The sequence below is a fragment of the Chinchilla lanigera genome, unplaced genomic scaffold, assembly GCF_000276665.1.
Source record: "Chinchilla lanigera isolate Chin_1 unplaced genomic scaffold, ChiLan1.0 scaffold00046, whole genome shotgun sequence".
NCBI lineage: Eukaryota > Metazoa > Chordata > Mammalia > Rodentia > Chinchillidae > Chinchilla > Chinchilla lanigera.
Genome location: NW_004955447.1, coordinates 248,001 through 270,653, shown reverse-complemented (window position 1 = coordinate 270,653; position 22,653 = coordinate 248,001). Strand labels below are relative to the sequence as shown.

General features: G+C 35.1%; 1 protein-coding gene across 6 annotated transcripts in view; it reads right to left on the bottom strand.

Moving 5' to 3' along the window:
* The window catches only part of Ankrd17 (ankyrin repeat domain 17), a 116,494-nt gene extending 105,494 nt beyond the window's left edge, over positions 1–11,000 (bottom strand). For 3 of the 6 annotated variants that reach the window (XM_005392764.2, XM_005392765.2, XM_005392766.2), the window contains exon 1: positions 10,909–10,999. In XM_005392764.2, the coding sequence (XP_005392821.1) occupies positions 10,909–10,962 (54 nt within the window). In that variant the 5' untranslated portion in view covers positions 10,963–10,999. Of the gene's footprint in view, positions 1–10,908 lie in introns of all 6 variants that reach the window. The other 3 variants (XM_005392762.2, XM_005392763.2, XM_005392767.2) reach the window with 2 other exon arrangements.
* Between the last annotated feature and the right edge of the window lie 11,653 nt (positions 11,001–22,653).

Sequence of the window (22,653 nt, the reverse complement as noted above, 5' to 3'; positions counted from 1 at the left end):
CCTTCTGTGGCTCTGAATGAGCAGGATATCCTGGGGCTCAAATGAAAGCTTTACAGTTTTGTATCACTGAGCCTGGGAAGGGAGATACCTTGACGATTCATTCCTGAAGCTTTAAGCAATCTTTACATTGTCCTGATGCAAAGTACCTGGTTTCTTTTTAATGTTAAGTTTTTCACTAATCATGCTCCCCCACTGCCCCAACTGTGCAGGTACTTCCTTTCTGTTAAAACTGCAAACATTTTACATCATCTGCCTAAGAACTGCTTTTGATTTTCACTGCAGACCTGAATAAAGACAGCTAACGGTACTCAGGCCACAGACTAAATGTTACTGCACTACTTTCAAAACCTGAAAAATGTTCTCTAACATATTATTACTCCACCACCGTTAGTCTCAAACTCCTGAGAAGTCTCAGGACATGCTCAAAATGAAGATAAATTTTCTGCCAGAGTTGTTAACACACACGTTGTTAACACACATGGCCTCTTGTCCACTGCTAATAGAGATTAATAATAATCTTTTTTTTTTCTTCTGACTGAAACTTCCTGAGGCTGTCTTTACTGTCTGTATTTCTACCAGTATCTGGTTTTCTAAGCTCAGACCACGGTCTTTTATCGTCTTTTATCACATTCCCTTGTAGCAATCTAGGATTTCTGTAGCCCATTTCTTCAAGCTCCTTCGACAAGTATGTTCCAAAGGCTTATCTAAACCACATAGATATGAGTCAGGAGATTAGGGCATAGCAGATCGTATGGAGAAGTAGGTGTAAGACACCTACTTCTTATACCAAGCCATGCACATTTTATGATCCAACGACATTTAGTCTATGGCATGAGTACTGTTAGCTATCTTTATTTATGTCTACAGTGAAAATCAAAAGCAATTCTTAGGCAGATGATGTAAAATGTTTGCAGTTTTAACAGAAAGGAAGTACCTGCACAGTTGGGGCAGTGGGGAAGAACAGTTCCCAAGCAATGCACGTGGACTTCTTGCGAGAACTTTAGCAGTTTTGTATAGCACAGCCCACACCTGACATCAGCCCGAGTGGGAGTACAAAAAGGACAGTTGCCACTGAGCTCTCTGCTACGGTGTTCTCTCTTCTACAGTATACTTTCTCCTACTTTTGCTTCGTCCAAACTCACTCTGCAGAGCATGTTTCCTTTCCCACCCTTAATAAATGTAAAACCTCATTACCATTTGTGTTTCTCTTGACCAATTCTTTGCTCAGGACAGGAAAAAAAATAGAAAGGAAATTTTGGCACCCCCAAACCCAGTAAGAGGTAGTTACAGTCACAGCAAAGACCCAACCCTTCACACCAAATTATGTCTTAACATACTTTCTCATCCCTGGATACAATAACTGACACCTATAACTTAAAGCAAGAGAGATTTACTTTTACTCCATGGTCAGGTGACTCCAAGGTAGGGATAGGGTGGCAAAGGGGCACGGTGAAGGAAAAGACACTCAAACTATGGCAGTCAAGAAGCAGAGAAAGGAGGACTCAGGCACAAAAAAATATCCTTCCAGGTCATGCCTTCCAAAGGCTCACCTCCAACCAGCCCCTAAAGGATCATTCAAATATAATTAGTATCACCATGAGGCAATCACTTCCCACACACAAGAGAATTTGGGGGGACATTTTAGATGTATACTGTAATACTTCCTTCTCCAAAAGGATAGAATCATAGATAACATGCTGTAACTTTCTCAATTCTCTCAAGGACAGGATATAAATATTACCATCATAAGAGCACAGGAAGCATGCCCAAAAGTTGTATTAGAGCGTGTTTTTCCAATGAAACCACAGTTTAAGAAATGCAGAATATAAACTGAAGAGAAAAATTACACAAGCAAAGTTAGAGAAGATTTGAAAGTGAATACTAATAAAAACAGCATATTGCGGTTTACATACAAAGCATGTATACAGAAAAATTTAGTTTATAACGTTATTAGTGAAAAGAAATACTGAAAATCATAATCTAGGTTTCCAAGTAAGCCATGGTGGCGCATGCCTATAATCCTTGCACTTGAGAAACTGAGACAGGAGGATGGATCACTGTGAGCTTGAGGCCAGTGTGGAGTACACAGTGAGTTCAAGGCCACCCTGAACTACACAGTGAGACCTTGTCTCAAAAAAGTAAAAATAAATTTTAAAAAAGCCAGAAAAACAGTAACAAACTAAATCTAAAGTAAGAGAGAATAATAAGCAGAAAGGAGCCCCCATATCTAATACAGAACCTAAAATTTTAATTAAATCCTCCCCACAAACAAAACTCTGGGGAAAATGGCTTCACTAGTCAATTCAATCAAAGATTTAATTTTACATAAACTTCCAGAAAGCAGAACAACGGGAGTGTACCTCATCACTCCCACCAAGTTTATCAGGTTAGCCAGGCTTGGTGGCACACAGCTGCAATCCCAGCACTTCGGAGGCTTAGGCAGGAGGACTGTTGTGAGTTTCAGACCAGCCTGGGCTACAAAGTGAGCTCAAGGCCAGCCTGAACTACAAAGCAAGACTCTATCTCAGAATGACCAAAAAAAAAAAAAAACAGAAGTTTTATCAAGTTAGCATTTCCCTGATACAAAAATTGGTCTAATGGTCTAAGAGGTAAGAAAACAAAGACCAATATGCTTGTAAAGAACAATAATCCTTTACATAGTATTAGTTAATCAAGTCCATCCATATACAAAGTCATACATTATGAACAAGCGGAGTTTATTCCAAGAACACAAAAAAGTTGGGTTTAAAATCTAAACATCAACTAATGTAATCCATACAATAATGAAACAAAGGAGGAAAAGCTTAGGATCATCTCAAAGGAACCAAACAAAACTTAACACTTTTGAAAGATAAAAATTCTTAACAAACTAGAAATAAAAGAAAACATCCTTACCCAGGTAGAGGAATTAAGAAGAAAATAATATAGATAACATCATACGTAATGGTGAAAGACAATACTTCTTTCTTAAACTCAAGAAGAAGGCAAGGACGTCAACACCAACAATTCTACTCAGTGTTTTACCTAGGGCAGTATGTAATAAAGAACTAGATGGCATAAAAAGAGGTAGAAACTGACTTTATTATATGCAATGTAACTAAAAAATAGTGACTGCTAGAATTTTAAAAATGTCTTACAGTAAAAGCCACACTACTATTTATTCCTCTCAAAATACTCCTTACTTCAAATACCCAATGTTCTTGCCACTTGCTCAAGGAGTTCTGGAAATCTACTTTCGTGTGTGTCTTTGTGCTGGCATGGCTCCCTCAATATCCTGAACTGATTGTAAACATTTACCTTTTATGATCACTGTGACTCTGGGAAAGAGCCAGAAGATGTAAGGTGCCAAATTCAGTCAATAAGGTGGATAAGGACATTCCATGATGTTTTTACAAGCCTGCCTTTTCCTTTAGGTGTCACTCGGCAACACCATTTACCATATTTTTATCACACTTCACAAAAACATCCATTATAAGGATTGTGAGAAATGTTTTCCTCAGACCTAAGTTTCCAGAAATAAAGACTTCTGCAGATCATCTAGTATGTCAACTAAACTAGACTACAAAAATCTCAAAATTCTCCAAATTTCCAAATTTACTAATCTTACTGTCATTTAACTTCATCTATGCATACTACATATACTTTTCAGTACTATATTGCTACCTTTGGTGTTAATTAACTGATTTTGCCTGTGTAGTTTCTTATAGAGCATATACTCATACAATCAAAGATACAATATGAATTATACAGATTTTTAAATGTGACCACCTTACTTTTTCAAAGCACAAAACGGTGAGAAAGAAAGTCTAGAAAGAAAAAACCCAGGGGAATGGGTGGGATGCAAATAGAACTTGAAACAATGAAGACAGTGAGCGAGTAGTAGGTAGACAACTGGAACAGAAAGATTAGGTAAGAGACAAGGTGAAAGCAAGCAGTTTAGGCTAGGGGTTGTAAAGCTAAACTTGACAAATGGAGCTGCCGAATTTTTAAAAAATTATACATGTAGCATCCAATCTTAATATTTTAGACATTTAGCAGAATGAATTTTCAGAGATGACCTTTTCTACTATTTCATGAAGAAAACAAAAAAACTGGAGAGAAACTGAGAATGATATCTGAAAAACTAATAAAATATTATACAAATGTAACACAAAATTTTAAGAAGTACTTTTCAATGTGTGAACACTTGAATACACTTTTGGAAAATTCCTAGTTTTATCTCTTTCTCTCTTCCAGTCCTTCTTTCCCTCCCTCCCTTTTTTGTTTTTTGATCTGCAGTACAAGAGTTCAATCTGAGTGAGGGTCTTTTATATACTACACAGGCAGCTTAACATTGAGCTACAGTTCCAACCCTAAACTAGCATTTTTAAATAAAATATAAGCATTTAGAGGCGAGGTGGTGGCACATTCCTATAATCTCAGCACTTGGGAGGCTGAAGCAGGAGGATCAGTGGAGTTCAAGGACAACCTGGTCTACAAAGTAAGTTCAACACCAGCCTGAACTGTATAGCAAAACCCTGTCTCAAAAAGACCTAAAAAAAAGGGAATTTAGAAACTCTGTTTTTCAAACTAGCTTAATATAATGGCAGGAAGTAAATTACAAACACAACATATGACAGGAACAGGGGAACTGGCAAAGGACAAATTCAAGGTTAGTGCCAGCTAGACACTATTTCAATAGAAAAAGTTTTCACAAAAATGAAATGATAAAGTCCATGTGAAATTGAGTTAAGCCATACTCAAAATGAACTGGGTTTTGAGAAGGGGAAAGACAGAGAGATGTGTGTATGTTACTGCCATTTCTTTTTTGCTATAAGAAACACATTGCTGATTCCAATGCCAATGTCCAAAGAAAACTGTAACAAATATGTATACTTGTATAAATACAAACATAACAGGAAATTACAAAGTAAATTTTACATGACTCAATTTTGCTACTATACAGATACTCATCAAAAATATGGTAAAAAAAATATGGTGAACAATTAAGTTTTTAAAAATGTATTATTAAAAGACACATTACCATTAATCCCCCTCCCAAATACTGGATCTCACCGCAAATAAAATAAACCCATCATTCTTGTCACTTTCTGAAGCAGTTCTAGAAGTCCTTTCATAAATGTGTTTACAATCAAAAATGTAATAAATGCTATTGCTGAGTGTCATCCAATGGAAAGGCAGGCTTATAAAAATACTATGTTGTGTCCTCATTTACCATATTCACCAGATCTGGCACTACGCAGCTTCTAGCTCCATCCCCAAATCAAAATGACCATGAGAGAGAAACGTGAATGGATTCAGGGTATCAAGGCAGCCACAGCAGGGAAAGTAAAGACACCTGCAAGAAAGTACTTACAGAAGGAAAGGCTTCAGAAAGGGCTTCAGAAAGGGCTTCAGAAAGGGCAAGGATGGGTAAATGTGTGAAGTAAGATGGGTATTTTGAGAATAATTCATGTCAACGTATCATTTACTGCAGTAATTTTTTTAAAAATTTAAACACACACTGTATGTTTAGGTGACAGCTAATACAAACAAACTGCAGACTAACACCTTCATTTTTAGGTAAATGAATATATGTATTATCTGAATCTTATTTTTCATTTTTATAGACACATAAAATTGAACTAGTCTGGAAAACCAAAGTGGCCCCTGTGATATGACTAGAAGGATAAAGAAAGACCTATAGCCTTTCAAATGAAAAATACTCAAAGTTTACAAATATTTCATGTATGTTTCACTTGCCAAAATGAGTGATCAGTTATAACTTGTGAACTCCCTCCTAAACACTCACAAAAATTGCAATACATGGTATTTTCCAAAATTTACAAACTCATGTTGGTTTTAATTATGTGATTTTACCAATATCAAAATTTTATTATTACTTAATGTTATTCTCCAAGCAACACAATTTTCTACTTATTTCTTCATTCTGGAGCCTACAAACTCCTGCTTTCAGAAATTCGAAGATATGACTTATAAAGTAGTATTTAAATTAACATGCAAATTACCATACAAACGCTCTTCCTGCTTCTTAAATTTGTTGTAGTGTAGCTGAATGTAGAGTGATGGCACAGAGGATGTCAAAGAGATTAGAGAAGTTGGGGGTATGTGATGAATTAATAAATTCAATAAAATGGTAAAAAAATACACTTGCATCAAGTGTAGTCATGTTACCCAAGTGTGATCCATGGCATAGATGAGGGTCCTCTAAATTTTTAGAGGGATTGTGAGGTCAAAATTATTTTACAATACTAAGGCAGTTATCTATTTCACCACACTGATACAAAAGCATTGACCAGGCAAAAGCGCCTGCCTGGCAAGCGCAAGGTCGTGAGTTCGGTTCCCGGTACCGGAGAAAAACCAAAAGCATTGACCAGTAAATCTGCTGGCTTTTTAATACAAATCAAGACCAATGTACACTAGTTAGTAATAATCAGTATATTCTTCTCTGCCACACATTCCCAATCTTTTTTGCTTTTTTGAGACAGGTTCTTGCTCCGTAATTCAAGTTGGCCTTGGATTCATGGAGCCCAGGCTCGCCTCAAACTTCCAGGGATCCTCCTGCTCAGCCTCCCAAACGCAGGGATTACAGGCATGCATCGCCACACCCAGCCACTCACAATCTTTTACAAAGCATTTCACAAAGCCAGCTTTCCTTATGAATCAGTAAAAATATTAGTCTTTAAAATTTTCAACCTTAAGTATATATGACTTTTTAGTATTTTATGTCACAAACTGGGAAACTGGGAAACATTCCAGTTGATGCATACCTAAGTATGGTAGTTATCTCAAGAAAAAAACAAAATGTGGTTGAAACTGTCACTTTTTCTCATGTAACACTTTTACTTTGATGGATTAGTTATTCAGACTTATCTGTTAAGCATTTTCTCAAAATGAATAAAATGAACCCGTCATTTCAAAAAAACCTTCGTGTTCTTTGCCATTAATGACAAAATTCAAGCTTTCAAGTATAACTAGAATTTCTGGAAAATACGAAAGAAATGTTTTTCTTTAAAAAATATAGAATAGCAGTGGATTGTAATCTATCACAATACACAAAGTTCATCTACCACAATTCACAAAGTTTTAATCTATCACAATACACAAAGTTCACACAAAGTTCATCACGTTCTACACTGCAACTAACTTTTAAGAAACTACCACTTGTACCTGTGAAGAGTGGTGTAAAAGAATATCCATGATTATCTGAAACAGCTATTCCCATATTCTCTTTTTTTTTTACCCTCATCTCTATGTGACATCAGATTTTTTTCAGACACTTCAACCAAAATAACATTATTACAACAGTGAATATAAAAGATGACAATCTATCTTCTACTAAAGCAGACTTCAAAAATATTTGCAAAAAGTAAAACTATCACTTTTGTCTAGTTTCTCTTGGAAAATAATTTTTTAACAACAGTATTTTCACAACAGGCTTAGTATAAATCACTTTTAAATGAATTAATTTGTAAATGATTTTGTATTTTCTGATTTTTAATTTCTAATATGGCAAATGCTGATAGACATAACTCAAAGTCTTTTGAGTCCTCAAAAATTTTTAAGTTTCGGGATTAAAATAAAAAAGTATGTCTTTTTACACATCTAATCTCCCATGCATTTTTCCAAAACCAGTGTATGAACTCAGTGGTGCAACTTCCGCATCATCCATCCAGAATAAACTAGAATTCCAAATAAGAGCTTCCACACTGTGTAAAGCAGTAATAGAAACATGGATGCATAGTACATGTAAGGATATATGTTAAGTGTGTATGTTGAATATATGTGTATATACCTATAGTAAGGATAAAAATAGTAATGTAGTAAGGATTAAAAATCCTAAAGGATAAAAATATAAAAATGGATGTTCTTGACAGCTCCATTCATAAAGAAATATAACAGACACATATGAAAATGACAACCTAAGGTGCCTAAGTCAAGGGACATGTACTGACTCAAGTTTTCAGAATATAGGAGTATCAGTTCCCTAAGGCCACTGCTAAAAGCAAGTTTTAAAGTATTCGGATGGAATCAATGAAGTAAAATATTAAAACACAAATATGCATTTATATGCATCCTAAATTCAAGACTGTTTACAATACCAATGGTGGATACATTTTTTCTGTTCCTTCACCTTCCAGAAACAAAATTAGCTATACTAACTGCACTGAATTTCAAGTGCCAAGCACCCCTAGTATTCAATAAATGAGTATGGCATTAGGACATACAACTATCCTATATGTCTTACCTTAATTCCAAATTTCTTGCTGAATGCGAAAGTATTATTTGTATCAACTCAAATAATTTAGTTAGCTAAACTTTTTAGTTGCTATGAGACTATAAGAATTTGTCTGTACTACATTTACATCCTTTTTACCCAGATGTAGTATGAGAATCCCTTACAAATTTATGATTCAAAGGACCAAGTTACAAAGACAGAAAAAAACAGGAGTCCAATGTTAATTTCAGAAAAATCTACATAAAATTCTCTAGGTTCAGTAAAAAAAACCCACAAAGATGAAAATTATGGTAATAAATTTCAAATAGCTCAAAATTAGGTATAATGACATAACTGCCATTGTGGTATGTAGATGAATTGCATTTATTGGACATTTATGTAAGGAACTATCCCTTCAAAGTATTTTTTTCTGGAAAGCTCATTATATAATGTATCTATTTGCTATGTGAGGTACTTTACAAAATGGTATGTGTCACTTTGGAGACAGAGCAAATTTATTCTTTGTACTTTTATTTTTGGCACTAGGTCACTATAAGTGCTCATAATTTTGAAAAATAATCCTTTTATTATTACTTGAAGAGTTTTCACATCTAGTCTATCAATTATTGAGAAATACTAAATTAAATCTTAGAATTTTAAAAGAGAAAACTAGTTATTTCATATGGCTTAGGGCAACAGGTATGAAGAAGCCAAATTAAGATAGCTCAAAAAGGGACTGGGGATTTAGCTCAGCGGCAAAAGCGCCTGCCTGGCAAGCGCAAGGTCGTGAGTTCGGTTCCCGGTACCGGAGAAAAACCAAAAAAAAAAGATAGCTCAAAAATGAGAATAATAAAACTGTAGTGGTCATTTTAATAACTAGTAACAATGAATAAGTGAGGAAATAGAAAATCTTAACTTTACAGTTTTAATAGAAACAATGAAAAGCAATGGTTAACACAGCATTTTAAAAAACTGTATTTAATGCACAAAACTATCCTCAAGTGGGGTTTTCACTAGAAAATAAGACTTTTTTTTGTCTTTTTGAGATAGGGTCTCCCTGTACAGTTCAGGCTGGCCTTGAGCTCACTTTGTCTTGAACTCACAAGGATCCTCCTGCTTCAGCCTCCCGCACGCTGGGATTACAAGCATGTAACACCACGCCCTTCTAAGACCTGTGTATATGCTGAAATTTTAAGTAACTTAAACTAACAGATTTTTCACAACCTATAAAGCATACTTCTATAAAATCCAAAACAAAAATTTAAAGATGCAAATTAAAATGTTCCACTATAACTTCATTATCTTATTTTAAAATGTGAACCATTAAGTGCCATGTGACCACTTGTAATTACTAGTCTGTTAATGAAAGTGTATACTACTGTTTCTAAGTAGAACATCTTAAAGGAAACTCAGGAAACTCACTAATTGTGTCAAAAAAAATTTTTTAAAGGAGAAAAAGAACAGAAATTAAACCACACAATTCAACTCACACAATAGCTTCTGGAGAGGGGAAGTGTGTGTTGGCAGGTGTCTCCACGGAGGTAGATGATAAAATGGACTCAGTTTTCACTCTGCAGAACCACCATGGGACTTGCTGCAATGTCAGCTCAGGCACACACTGAGGGACTCCAGAAAATGCTCATTGATCATGCAGCACTTTATAATGCGCATAGGCTTTTTTCTCCTGCTAACCCAGCCTGGTTTCCCTTTGCAGCCTCTCCCCACAATGAAATCTCTTCCAGAAGACAGTGAAATAGTTAATAAAAATTATTTTACGGTCTTAAGTATTAAGAATACCACTAACCACCATGAAGATTCTTATGTGAATTCATTTTTTCTTAATGAAGGAAAACACACACACACACATACACACACACACATACACAAACCTATAACCCTGTAGACCCCCCCAATAAAAAATAGGATCTATATATCTATGCCTATAAATATAAATTTTTTGGTAGTATACTACAACCAAGATCAAAATCAATTAGTTTCACTTTGACATGTATTTCCTTGAACTGATTTATACTCAGTTTCTCTTAAAACTAATACAACCAGAAAAAATAATTTAAAATTCACATGACTTAAATTACAGGCAAATTTTATTGGCAGCACTTCAGCACTAGTATTTTAAATTGTAGGGCTTTTTAAATTTCATGCTTTATTTTTATAATGATCAAAGGCACATGAAAAATTCAGAACCAGAGTGTACCATCTAAATTAACCAACTAGGCTTACATACTTAGTTTTAAACTAAAATGACTAGCTGTATTTAATAGTTAATTGCAAGCACAGCATTAGGCTTAGATATGTAAATGAATTCTAAGACATAAGATACTAAACCTACTCAAAGCTGCTTTGCAGACCCCACCTTCTAATGAGTTAATCTAAAGGTCACCACCAGTACAAGGCTTTCTATTAAGTCCAAACCCCCTCTCCCTTTTTTCCCTATCAAAATCCACCCACAATTTATGAAACATGAATTAAACAAAATAAATCTAGACTTCTTTAGCAATCATGTAAATCTGACATATTCTCACACAGAATAAGGTCTGACCGTGTCCTGCTTTTATGCTCTGCCTCTCGCTGCTCTCTCCTCTAATCTATTCATCTGTAAAATAATTCCAGCAGATAAGATTTCTTTGTTCAGATTTCAACTTTCATTTCATTAACAAATCTAGCCCTACCTCTAGAATGTCTTCTAGAACATATGCTTCCATTTCAGCCGCTGTCTCCACCATGTTTTATCAAACTGCCATGTTTCTTACTGCACTGTGATTAGATCATTGCCAGCAGGAACACTCCTCTGTGTCAGCAAGGGAACAGGAAATGGAATGTTCTATTACATGCCTAAAGCAGCTTAGCTGTTGACTAGCCAGGCATCTACCAAAAGGGCAGGGGGGTGACTCAGTGTGTGTTTTTTAAAGATACAGAAGCTCTATTCCAAAGCAAACTTTTATCAGTAATTTCAATAGGAAAAAACTCTCTTACTTTACTATTTCAAATTTTAAAATCCTACATTTTCAAAAATGAAATAATTAGACATATATATATCAAAAGCTATTTAATATGTCTGGCTTTCTGGATGAACAAAAGAGGCTGAAGTGGGTTATGCAGCAAACTATTCTTAGTAAAGCACTGTAGTGAGGTTAATGGCTGTAGTAAAGATGCAAAGGAGGCAAGATTCACCAAGGTATTGTTATCTGCAATATCAAGCAAATGGGCTGCTTAACAGACATAGTGCAGTTATTGACTTGAAAATATTAGAAATAATCATCTTTAATGGCAAACCCGTTTTCTATAAACTAATCTGTAACTACCTATGAAAACAATATTAATATTCAACTGATTTGCGATTTCTGAAACAAGGCATTATATACTATGATGCCGTCATTTTTTGGCTGTGCCTTTAATTTCTTTTACTAACCAAAAAAATGGTCTTTTTCCTGACAATGAAAACACAACTACAAGAAAGTTGGCACATCTATGATGTACCAGAAAGTGTTCCAGGTACAATCAACATGATAGACAGTACTTTTTATTAACAGGTTATATGAAATGAAAGGAGATAAAGTCCTACTACATAATTTCAGGTATTTAGGTGGCATTATTATTGTACTAGAGAATAATATGCCATTTAAAATGCTTTGTGCATATTTACTCACTTAATTCTCACAATAATCCTAAAAAGTGGTATTATTATTCCTATTTTACATAGATGAAAACTAGGGCACAGAGAGGCTAATAAACTTGCCCAATTATTCTCAGGTAAACTAATCTAGTTGAGGAGCTAAGATTTGATTCTAGGCAGCTAGCTCCATGTTCTACCCTCAGAATCAAGCAGAACACTTTCTCCAAGTGATAACACTCTCTTTTTGTAAATAAGGACACCAAGCTTCAGACCACACAGTTATATAGCAGAATCAAATCTAAATTCCAACTCAAAAATGTGTGATTCAAAAAGCTACATAGAATGAATGGCAAAAAAATGATACTACAATGTTTTTCTTCAGACCACACCTAATGTGTTCACTTATGTATGAAAACATGCTCAGCATTTGGTGACTTCTCAAAGAATACCCATCCTTAAGATCTGTTTTATAAGGAGCAACTATTATAGACTGCTAAGTTAGGTAAAAATATTACAAGCAGTCAGACAGGGCTAGGCCCCCGAGGACGTCAGTGCAGAGGATGAGAACACATCACAACTGTGGCTGGAGGCGCATTCGTTGAAGGCCAGGCCTCAAGATAAAGGTGGAATGACTACACCTACATACCACCTACATACCTCCGTGAAGGATAAACAATATACTATAATCAGTATTCTGAACAGGCATCAATAACCCCAGTGAGTGACCAGGACCTCCTGACCCATCTCTTCCAAAAAAGGTCCTTGTTCTTTACATGTACACTTCTACGTGACTTGCTTCGCCACTGGATCAACATTACTTAAGAGGCTATATTTGTAATCTTATTGGTCGATCACAGTTTTATCCCTGTTGTACCCACCTTGTGATTTTGCTCTGTAAAAATTTCCTTTGAGAAGTGGGCTCAGCAACCTACTTTCTGGGTCCCCTTCTGTCTCTCTCAATAAAATTTCTTACTCTTAACCTCCACTGTTCCTCAGAATTCACTCTTCCATTTTGGGGAACACAAGTTTGGCACACATCTAGCAGGCTGGGAGTTATAGTATTTCCCTCTATCTTTTGAAGGTCCTATATCAGAACCAGAAAATTGGCTTTCATTATTTCCTACCTTCTAGGTCAGCTACATACATTCTTCATCCTAGACTTAAATCATCAACAACTTTCTCTTCCTCAAAACTTCCTCCAGTTCAAGTAAGCAAAGACAGGGTTGAGTTAAAGGAACCCATATACTGCAGCATTCATTTTTCTCTTAAGTTAAGAATAAGCTTCCCAAATCTTATTTGATTAAAAAAATCAGGCCCCTCCTAAAACTTAAGTGAACTACACCACTTTCTCCTTCCGTTTTATTCTATGATTGATTATAGGCTATGGGATACTTCTACATTTTTTGACATTTATTGCTAAGTTTTTGTTTTTATGGCGGTGCCGGGTATGGAACCCAAAGTCCCGGAATTCACTCTTCCACTCAGTTACAAGCCCAGCCACAGTTTTTACTAACAAGTATGGGATTATGGCTTTCCTACAGTAACATGAATGTTATACACTATTTACTATTTGTCTCTTAAAGACTAGAAGTTTGATGAAAGCAGGAATATTTCTTGCCAATGCAGACCTAGGGTCAGCAGTGGCTGCATGAGCAGGGTACGAAGTATTTATTCACTAAATAAATGCATGAATAAAAGAACCACTGACATCCAGTAACACATCCTAACTCCTTTTACAACACTTTTAACGCAAGTAATGACTTTTGGGGAGCAGGGTGCTGGCATCAATCAAACCCAGGGCCTTGCATATGCTTTACCACAGAGTTATACCCCTTTCCCCACTAGTACGTAACAATTTTTGATGCCAGAAGTATCTGTTCTTTGACTGTAATTTTAGTCACTGAAATAAGACGCTGGAGGAATTCAATATTCAATAACAGAGTATAAATTTCAAAATTTCTATAATTTTTGTTTACACAGTATAGCAAAATAATTATTTTTCTCATTAATTTTGCTTTCTGGATGTTTTGTTAATCTGATGAACCATGTCACAGCAAAATAGGCAAAAGTATATGAAAACAAGGTGATTCATACAGATATGTCTCAGACCTAGTATTCTAAAGGTGACCACCTTTGCCTCATCTTATAGGCAAACAAATTGTCTACAAGGATTTCACTAGCACAAAACTTTCATGTTTTTTTGCCAGTGACAAAGATATTAAAGTGCAAGTAACAGTTAACATGCTAACCTATGCAAACAAATGTAAACCAACACACCAAAAAATTTAAAATCATGCATAAAAAAATTGACTAAAACAAGATTAAAATGTACTGAGTGAAGCCTCACATTAAGAAGTGGGAAAAGGACAGAAATAGCTTAATACCTAGAAGCAGCACTGCTTTCCTTTAGCAAGGAAAAAGAAACTGAAAGGAAAAACATGCAGAAATGTGCTGAAAAACAAGGAACCCTTTTTTGCATGACTTAAGACTTTGCCATTTGTCTCCCTAATGAAACTTTTTTTCAATCAACAATTCTGTGTAAAGTTTTCTTCTCTTTACATTTTTTCTATTTAATGAATGGCTAGGCTTTTAAATCCACATTTGCAAACACACACACACACACACACACACACACACACACACACAAAAACAGATAATTGGTAGTAGGACAAATATAATGATTTCACACACCCACACAAAAACAGTTCAGTAGAAAAAAAAAACCTGAAACCATTTCACTTCTCAAAATGTATGAAATTTTCTTTTTCTAGGGCGTAAGCCAAGGTATAGTTTAAAAGAACTTGAAACTATGTGCAGTAGCCTAGACCAAGAATAAATAAAGACAGATACTAAATACACTTTAAAGACTTCAAATTAAAAGACTAATACAATCTGGTAAAATTTTAGAAAGTTCACACATTATTAAAACAACAATATGCACATCCCCATGATTTTGCCTTGTATCTCTCTGAAACCAGTCTTGCAATAAAATGAGGTGTATATCTAATGTAGCCTAGTAACATTCTTTTCATTACCAATACATTTTCCTTTTCATTAACGATTTTTACCTGTAAAGAATACACGCACGGGGATGGGGATTTAGCTCAGCGGTCGTGAGTTCGGTTCCCGGTACCAGAAAAAAACCAAAAACCAAACCAAAACAAAACAAACAAACAAACAAAAAGAATACATGCACATACAAAACATCAAGAATACATTCATATACAGGGAAAGTAAGCCTCTCACCAACCCCTAAGAGGCACGACCACCAGTGTTAACATATTTCAGTCTTATCTTGGTATAAGTTTGTTTTATACAAGTGGTAAAGTATTATACAGTTGGCCCTCTATTTTGATAGGTTCTGTGTCCTATCCATCATAGACCAAAAATATTTAAGGAAAAAAAATCCACCTGTACTGAACATTTATAAACATTTCCCTTGCTATCCCTTCAACAATACAGTACAGATACTTACATTGTATTAAGTAGTACAGAATGATTTAAAGTTTATGTGAAGATACAAATATGTTATATACAAATGATTGCTATTTTATGTAAGGGACTTAAGCATTCATGGATTTTGGTATCCAAAGGTGGTCTTGGACTCAATTCTCCAAAGATGCAGGAGATTATTGAAGGATAACAGTATTTTTTTGCAGCCCCATATTTTTTAAATGGAGGACTCCATGATTAACTGTTTCAGAGCAGTATATACAGATCTTTTTTATTTTTGACAGCTCCTCAAATTTTCACTAAAGGACCAAATTATGATGTATTTATTCAGTCCATTGCTGGTATTTATAATGTTTCTAACATTTCATAATGCTACAATGAATCTTGGACATGTGCTCTGTATATGCCTGAATATATAGTCATACAATAAATTTCTTGAAGTGTACATGTACTAAAAAATTTAATACAGATTACCAAATTATCCTCCAACTACTTTGTACACTAATTTATACAAACAGTGAATGAATATGCCTGCTTCCCTACCAAGTACCACTGACCCAAGTCTACAGTATTTTAAAAATCCAGACATGAAATCTGCATTAGCCATAAAATATATATCTAGACTTTACTTAGTTCCACCATGTCTTCACTGTTCAAGGAATGTCAAATCAAACATTACACCTCCTCCCATCTAACTTCTGCCCTTTATCAAAAACTGCATAAATTTATTTTTGCTAGATTAAGAATGTCAAATGACTTAGAGGAAGGAAGGCAGGAAGGAAGGAAGGGAGGGAGGAAAGGGGAGGGAGAGCAGGAAGGAAGGAAGGAAGGAAGAAAAATGCAAGCTACAATGCAGAGTCTATCAATATGTATGTAGTTGGAGAAAAAATCAGTCAACTGGTGAAAAGGAAAGAACAACTGGGATGAGGGAAAGTAGGAAAGAAAGAAGGGAAAATGCGTATACACACACACACCAGAGAGCTAAGATAATTGTACTAATAATTGTAGTACTAATAATTGTACTACTAATTTCTATTGCTTTACTGAAAGGAACAGTTAATGTTTAATTGTTTGTTCAATCCCACATGCCTATATCTATCTGGTCATCACAGCAACTGCTCTGAAGATAACAATATGTAATACAAGAACCACTGTTAGTTTCCTATCATCTTGTTTTAAAATTCTGTATCCCTTTTATTGTTCTGTGTTGTTTGGTTTTTGTTATTTTGTTTTTGTTCTTTTCTCTTCAAAAAAAAAAAAAAATCAGTCAAATGATATCGCTTTAAAAAAAAACACTAAAACACAACTTATACCTAAGCTCTAATGGGCTTTGTTTGTCTGTTTTTAATACTGGAGACTGAACCCAGGGTCTTTCAATTGGGCCACATTCCCAGCCCACCACCTTTTTTTTTTTTTTTTTTTTTAATTTTGAGACAGAAGGTCCCTAACTTGCTAAATTGCCAAGGCTGGACTTCTGCTTCAGCCTTCCAAGGTTCTGGGATTACAGGCAGGCAAGACCACACCCAGGTTTAATAGGTTCTTTAACTTTAAATTGTGAAGAACTATTCTTCACGAAATATCTGGGTATGTATGTTCTCATAAATAAATTCTTGACATGTATCTCTTGTCATCCAACTTACTTACTTTCAAATTATTCATTTTTAAAGCCTAAAATACAAATGTAATTATTCCATCACTATAAAGACATTTTATGTATAGAAAAGGGAAAACGATGCCACACCAGCATTTACAGTACAATCTCAGTTTTTTATTTTTCTTTTCTTTTTTTTGAGACAGGGTCTCACTAGATACCCAGGCTCAGTTGGAACTTGTGATCCTCCTGCCTTGGCCTCCTACACAGTTGAGATTACAGGCATGTGCCACCATGCCCCGCCTTCAGTTCTTGACATATACCCCAAATAGGATTCCGAGGATAACATTAAAAACTATGAATTAATTTTGACCAGAATCTCTACAATAAAAATAGACACATCTCTATACAGAGTAGAAGAATACTTGAAAGACTTAGATAACAAAGCTTAAGTTAAAGATAAATAAAACTGTAACTTCATAAATTAAAAAAAAGTACAAAGGCCATCCTCTAAATTCCAAATATAAAGGAGGGTATGTACTGTTTATAAATATTCTAAGACGTTTATTTTATTGCTTAAATAAAATTTTTCAAAGGCTAGTATTTTTTAAAGCCCTAAGAAGCTTTTTAAGATTGCTATTACCTTTTTTTTTTTGGCCATAAACGTATTTTAAGCACTCATTTATATAAATATTTAGTGACTACTTATCAGGTAGCAAACATCACAAACTCCAGTATCAACTGGGAAATTAGTCTACCTCCATTCAGTATGATGTTGGCTGCTAGTCTGTCATAGATGGCTTTGATCAGATTGAGAAAAAGACCATCTATTCTAATTTTCTATAGGATTTTTATCATGAATCTGTGTCGGATTTTGTCAAATGCTTTTTCTGCATATATGGTTTTTTGTCCTTGTCTCTGTTAAAATGGTCTATTACATTTATTGATTTCTGTACACTGAAACATCCCTGCATCCCTTTGATGAATCCTACTTGGTCATGGTGTATAATCTTCTTGATGATTTGCTGCATACCACAATGATATATGCACACCTATGTTTATATTGTCACTCTTTTTAATAGCTAAATCTTGGGACACAATCCAAATACCCATCAGCTGATGAATGGATAAAAAGATGTGGTTTTTTAATACAATGGAGTATTACTCAGCCATAAAAAAGGATAAACTCAAGAAATTTATAGTTAAATAGATGGACCTTCATACAATACTCAAATAAATCAGGCACATGTGTAAATGTTGCATTGTTGCTCTGGTGTGAGAAACTCAAAGTGCAAATAAGAACCAAAATATATAATACTGTGAAATAGGAAGAAACTGTTCAAAAGGAAAGGGAAGGGGGGGGGAAGGAAGGGAAAAGAATAAACAGATAAAAAGGATAAAATGGAAACAAAGTTTTGTAAATAAAGAGGGGAAAAGCAGTTGAAGGGAGGGAAAGGGAGAGGGGGAGAAAAAAAGGAACTAACATATATCATGGAATGTAATGTGATTATTATGTATATCAAAGCTGTACCAATAAACTAAAACAAAGAAAAAACTACCTCCAAAAGTAAGTAATCCAGGTGAACTCAATCATGACTTTTGACCAAGTTCAACATTACAATCTTCAATGCTTTTCTTCCTCTTCTGTGATTAATTACCATCCTGTTATGTTCTTACCTAATCTAATAAATAAAATTTAAAAGTCAACTTAGGACAGTCACCATACAGTATTTAAATACAAAATATTTCACTCAGATGTGTCTCATGTACAAAACAGAATTTAACTACAGTCTTGTCCAAATATAAGTAACACAATAAGCAAAGAAAGAAGCAAAGCAGCTGGTCTCTCTTTTCACATCTCCAGTGTCTGCTAGACTCTTACACTGTTATCTCTATCCATGATAGCTCACACCATGAATTCACTGTTTTTCCAGTATTTCACAATAGGCTCTGTATACATAAGACTGTTAAAATATCCACCTCCCAAACTTGTCTGTGTTGCACAAAATTTTCAAATATAAATAAAAATGAACACATGCAAATAATAATACAAATTACTTATTTCAATGTTTTTGTTTTAAAATAAGCTAAATCTACTACTACTAGTAGTGATAAGACATTTTCAATTGTGTTAGCAACACATTAACTGTCATCTGAAGAAATCACACACACAGAGAAGACAACCAGGAATAAAAGTTGAAACTATAAGAAAAATCTTAAATCTAAATGTACAAAGAGCATGGATGTAAAAACTACCCAAGTATCCGGAATAACATCATACTCACTGGGCTCTGCTTCTCTGGTTCCTTGATGGTCTGAGGTCCTTGACATCAAGGTCCAATTAGTATATTATCAAAATAACAGTTATCACTCTGCTATTTCCAGCCTAATCTATTCATAACTAACCTTGAATGACTTGCCTAAGGCAATTATTTCAATTACCAAAACACTACTCTTTCAAACTCATAATTAAGAAATGTATTGCCTTCAATTGTCTAACCACGAAGGGCTAGGCTAGAAAATGTCAAGTGGAGCAGGCCTTTCCACTGTCCTGACCCTGATCACACCACAGACAAGACAGTTAGGGGCTGTCACACACAGAGAATCTCAAGAGCATGACTATGACATTCCAAAACTCTCCAAGTGTATATAGACAGGATTTCTTCACTACCCTCATGTATATCGATCTCAGCTAGATGTGGTGGCATGTGACTATACTCCCACCTACTTTGGACATGAGGTGAGAACATTAGCCCAACAGTTAAAAGACCATCTTAAGCATCACAGTGAGATCCCATCTCAAAACAAAAATAAAACAAAACAAAGAAATATTAATCTCAAACCAGGCATAGTGATGCAGACCTGTACTCCCAGCTACAGGAATATCGCAAGTTTAAGGCCAAACAGAGCAACTAAGCAAGACCCTGTATCAAAATAAGTGTTTTAATGCCGGGCATACTGGTATACACCTGTGATCAAGACACTGTAGTCTGAGACCAGCCTGGGCTATGTAGTGAGTTCAGCTTGAACTACATAGTGAGACTCTGTCTCAAAATACAAAAACAAAATAAACAAATAAAAAAAACCCCAAAACACCAACAGGGTGAAAAGAAAACCCAAGAATTGGGAAAAAATTTTAGCGAACTGTCCCTCAGACAAAGGACTCCTGTCTAGAACATATAAAGAATGAGGTCCACAAAATTGAAAGACCCAATACAAAAATGGGCATCTGAGATGAATACACACTTCTCACATGAATACAAATGGCAAATAAGTACATGAAAAAATGTTCAATGTCATTAGTCATTCAAGAAATGCAAATTAAAACAAAACTGAGATCCCATCTCACTCCAGAAAGAATGGCTATCATCAAATCAACTCCTAACAAATGCTGGAGGGGCAATGGGGAAAAGGAACTGTTCTCCACTGTTGGTGCGAGTGTGGACTGGTGCAAACACTGTGAAAATCAGTCTGGAGATTCCTCCGTAAACTAGGACTAGAGGTCCCATTCAACCCAGCTATTCCCCTCCTGGGTATTTTTCCACAAGAACTGAAAACATCATTCCACTGTGATATATGTGCACCTATGTTTATAGCAGCACTACTTGTCATAGCTAAATCTTGGAAACAACCCAAATGCCCATCAACTGAGGAATGGATAAGAGAGATGTGGTATTTTCATACAATGGAGTGTTACTCAGCTATAAAGAAAGATAAACTAGAGGCTTTCATAGGTAAATGGATGCAACTAGAGACCATACTATAAGCGAAATAAATCAGATTCCATGTGTAAACATCGTATTTCCTCCCTACTATAAGAACCTGAAAGAGTACATAAAACCTGAAAGGTACAACAGACATTGTGGAAGGGAAAAGAAACCGATCAAAAAGGAAGAAGCGACCAGGATGAAAGAGGGAAGAGGAAAAAGAAAGAAGGAAGAGGAAAAAAATATGTGTATGTTTAACACAGGATAGCTAGGACAATTGTACTACTAGTATCTGTTGGTTTATTGAAAGGAACTGTTAATGTGTAATTGTTTGATCAATCTTGCATGCTATATATTTGGTTATATGTGCAACCATTTTGAAGATAACATTATGTAAATAACAACCACTGTTAATATCTTATCACCGGGCTGGGGATTTAGCTCAGCGGCAAAAGCGCCTGCCTGGCAAGCGCAAGGTCGTGAGTTCAGTTCCTGGTACTAGAGAAAAACCAAAAAAAAAAAAAAAAATCTTATCACCATGTTTTGAAATTCTGTATCATTTTTATTGCTCTCTATGCCATTTTATGTGTTTTTGTTATTTTGGGTTTTTTTTCTTTTCTCTTTAAAATGAAAAAAATTTATATGTATATACAAGGATAGCTGGGATAGGTGTATTACTGATGTCTGTAGTTTACCGCAAGGAACAGTCAATGCTTAAAATTTTCTTGTTTCTTGAGCAATTTTGCACGCTTGAATCTGGTAATCAGAATGACTGATCTGAAAACAATATGCAGTATAAGAACTATTGTTGAACTCCTACCATCTTGTATGGTGAAGCTCTGCATAATTTCCAATATTTTTTTTTTCTTTTTATTACTTGTTACTGTCTTTGACTGCTTGATCAATCTTACATTCTTATGTCTGGAGGACTGAGCAACTTCGTTGATGATAACAGTATGTAATGTACCAACCATTGTTAACTCCTATCATTTTGTTTTGATGTCATGTATCCTTTTTGTTGTTTTGGGGTTGTTCTGACTTGTCTTCACTGTTATTATTTTTTTTTTTAATTTTTAAAAGAAACAAAAATCCAAAAGTTTAAACAGGGCTGAGGATGATGTAACTCAGTATTCCCTGGGCTTAATCTCCAGTATTTGGGGTAGCAGGGGACAGAAAATATCACTCTCATATAACTGTGAAGTTATCTCTTTGGTCATCAGAAAGCTATCTTGACACTAGAAATGTTACAGTCACTCAGAACTCTCCGCATAAATTTCAAATACCTAGTTACTACCAAATCAACGAAAAGTAATACAACATAAGAAAACAGAAGAAAGCTGGGAGTGGTGGCACATGTCTGTAATCCTAGCACTTGGGAGGATCATTCCAAGTTCAAGACCAGCCTGCACTACAAAGTGAGCTCAAGGCCAACGTGAACTGCACAGTGAGACCCTGTCTCAAAAAGACAGACAGACAGACAGAAAGAGAGGAAATAGATGGCACTATTTATCAGCCTTTATGAGTATAATAGGTATCTCACTGTATGTGTTATGGAATCAAATTTGACCCATATTTATCTCTTTCAAGTCTTCTAATACCAATGTCTTACCTAAAGTATTTTGAAAAACCTGTAAACTACCTTCTTCAAAAATATATATGCCAATTTTTTCTAGTGAAATCAGTCCTATTACTGGAAGGCTAGGTACAGTAACTAACAGTTTGCAAAATGTTTAAAAATGTAACTTCAGTGCCAAACATAATTTTACACTTTATTTTTATGTACTTGAGAAACCCACCCCCCCCACATACAAATTTCACAATTTCCAGTAAAATGGTCATAGTGAAGTAAAGATATCTGCATATCTTATTTTTTCAATACTGTAGCATGCTTAGAAAAACTATGTACAATTCAAGCAGAATCACTGTATAATACCCAGGTCTTAGGGTCTTTTGCAGTCTGTTGTCAATCCCTAAATACTCATAATGCCATCAGATTTTCTATTTTAAAAGATCAAATTAGAAAAACATACTTTTAGAAATCTCCTCCTCA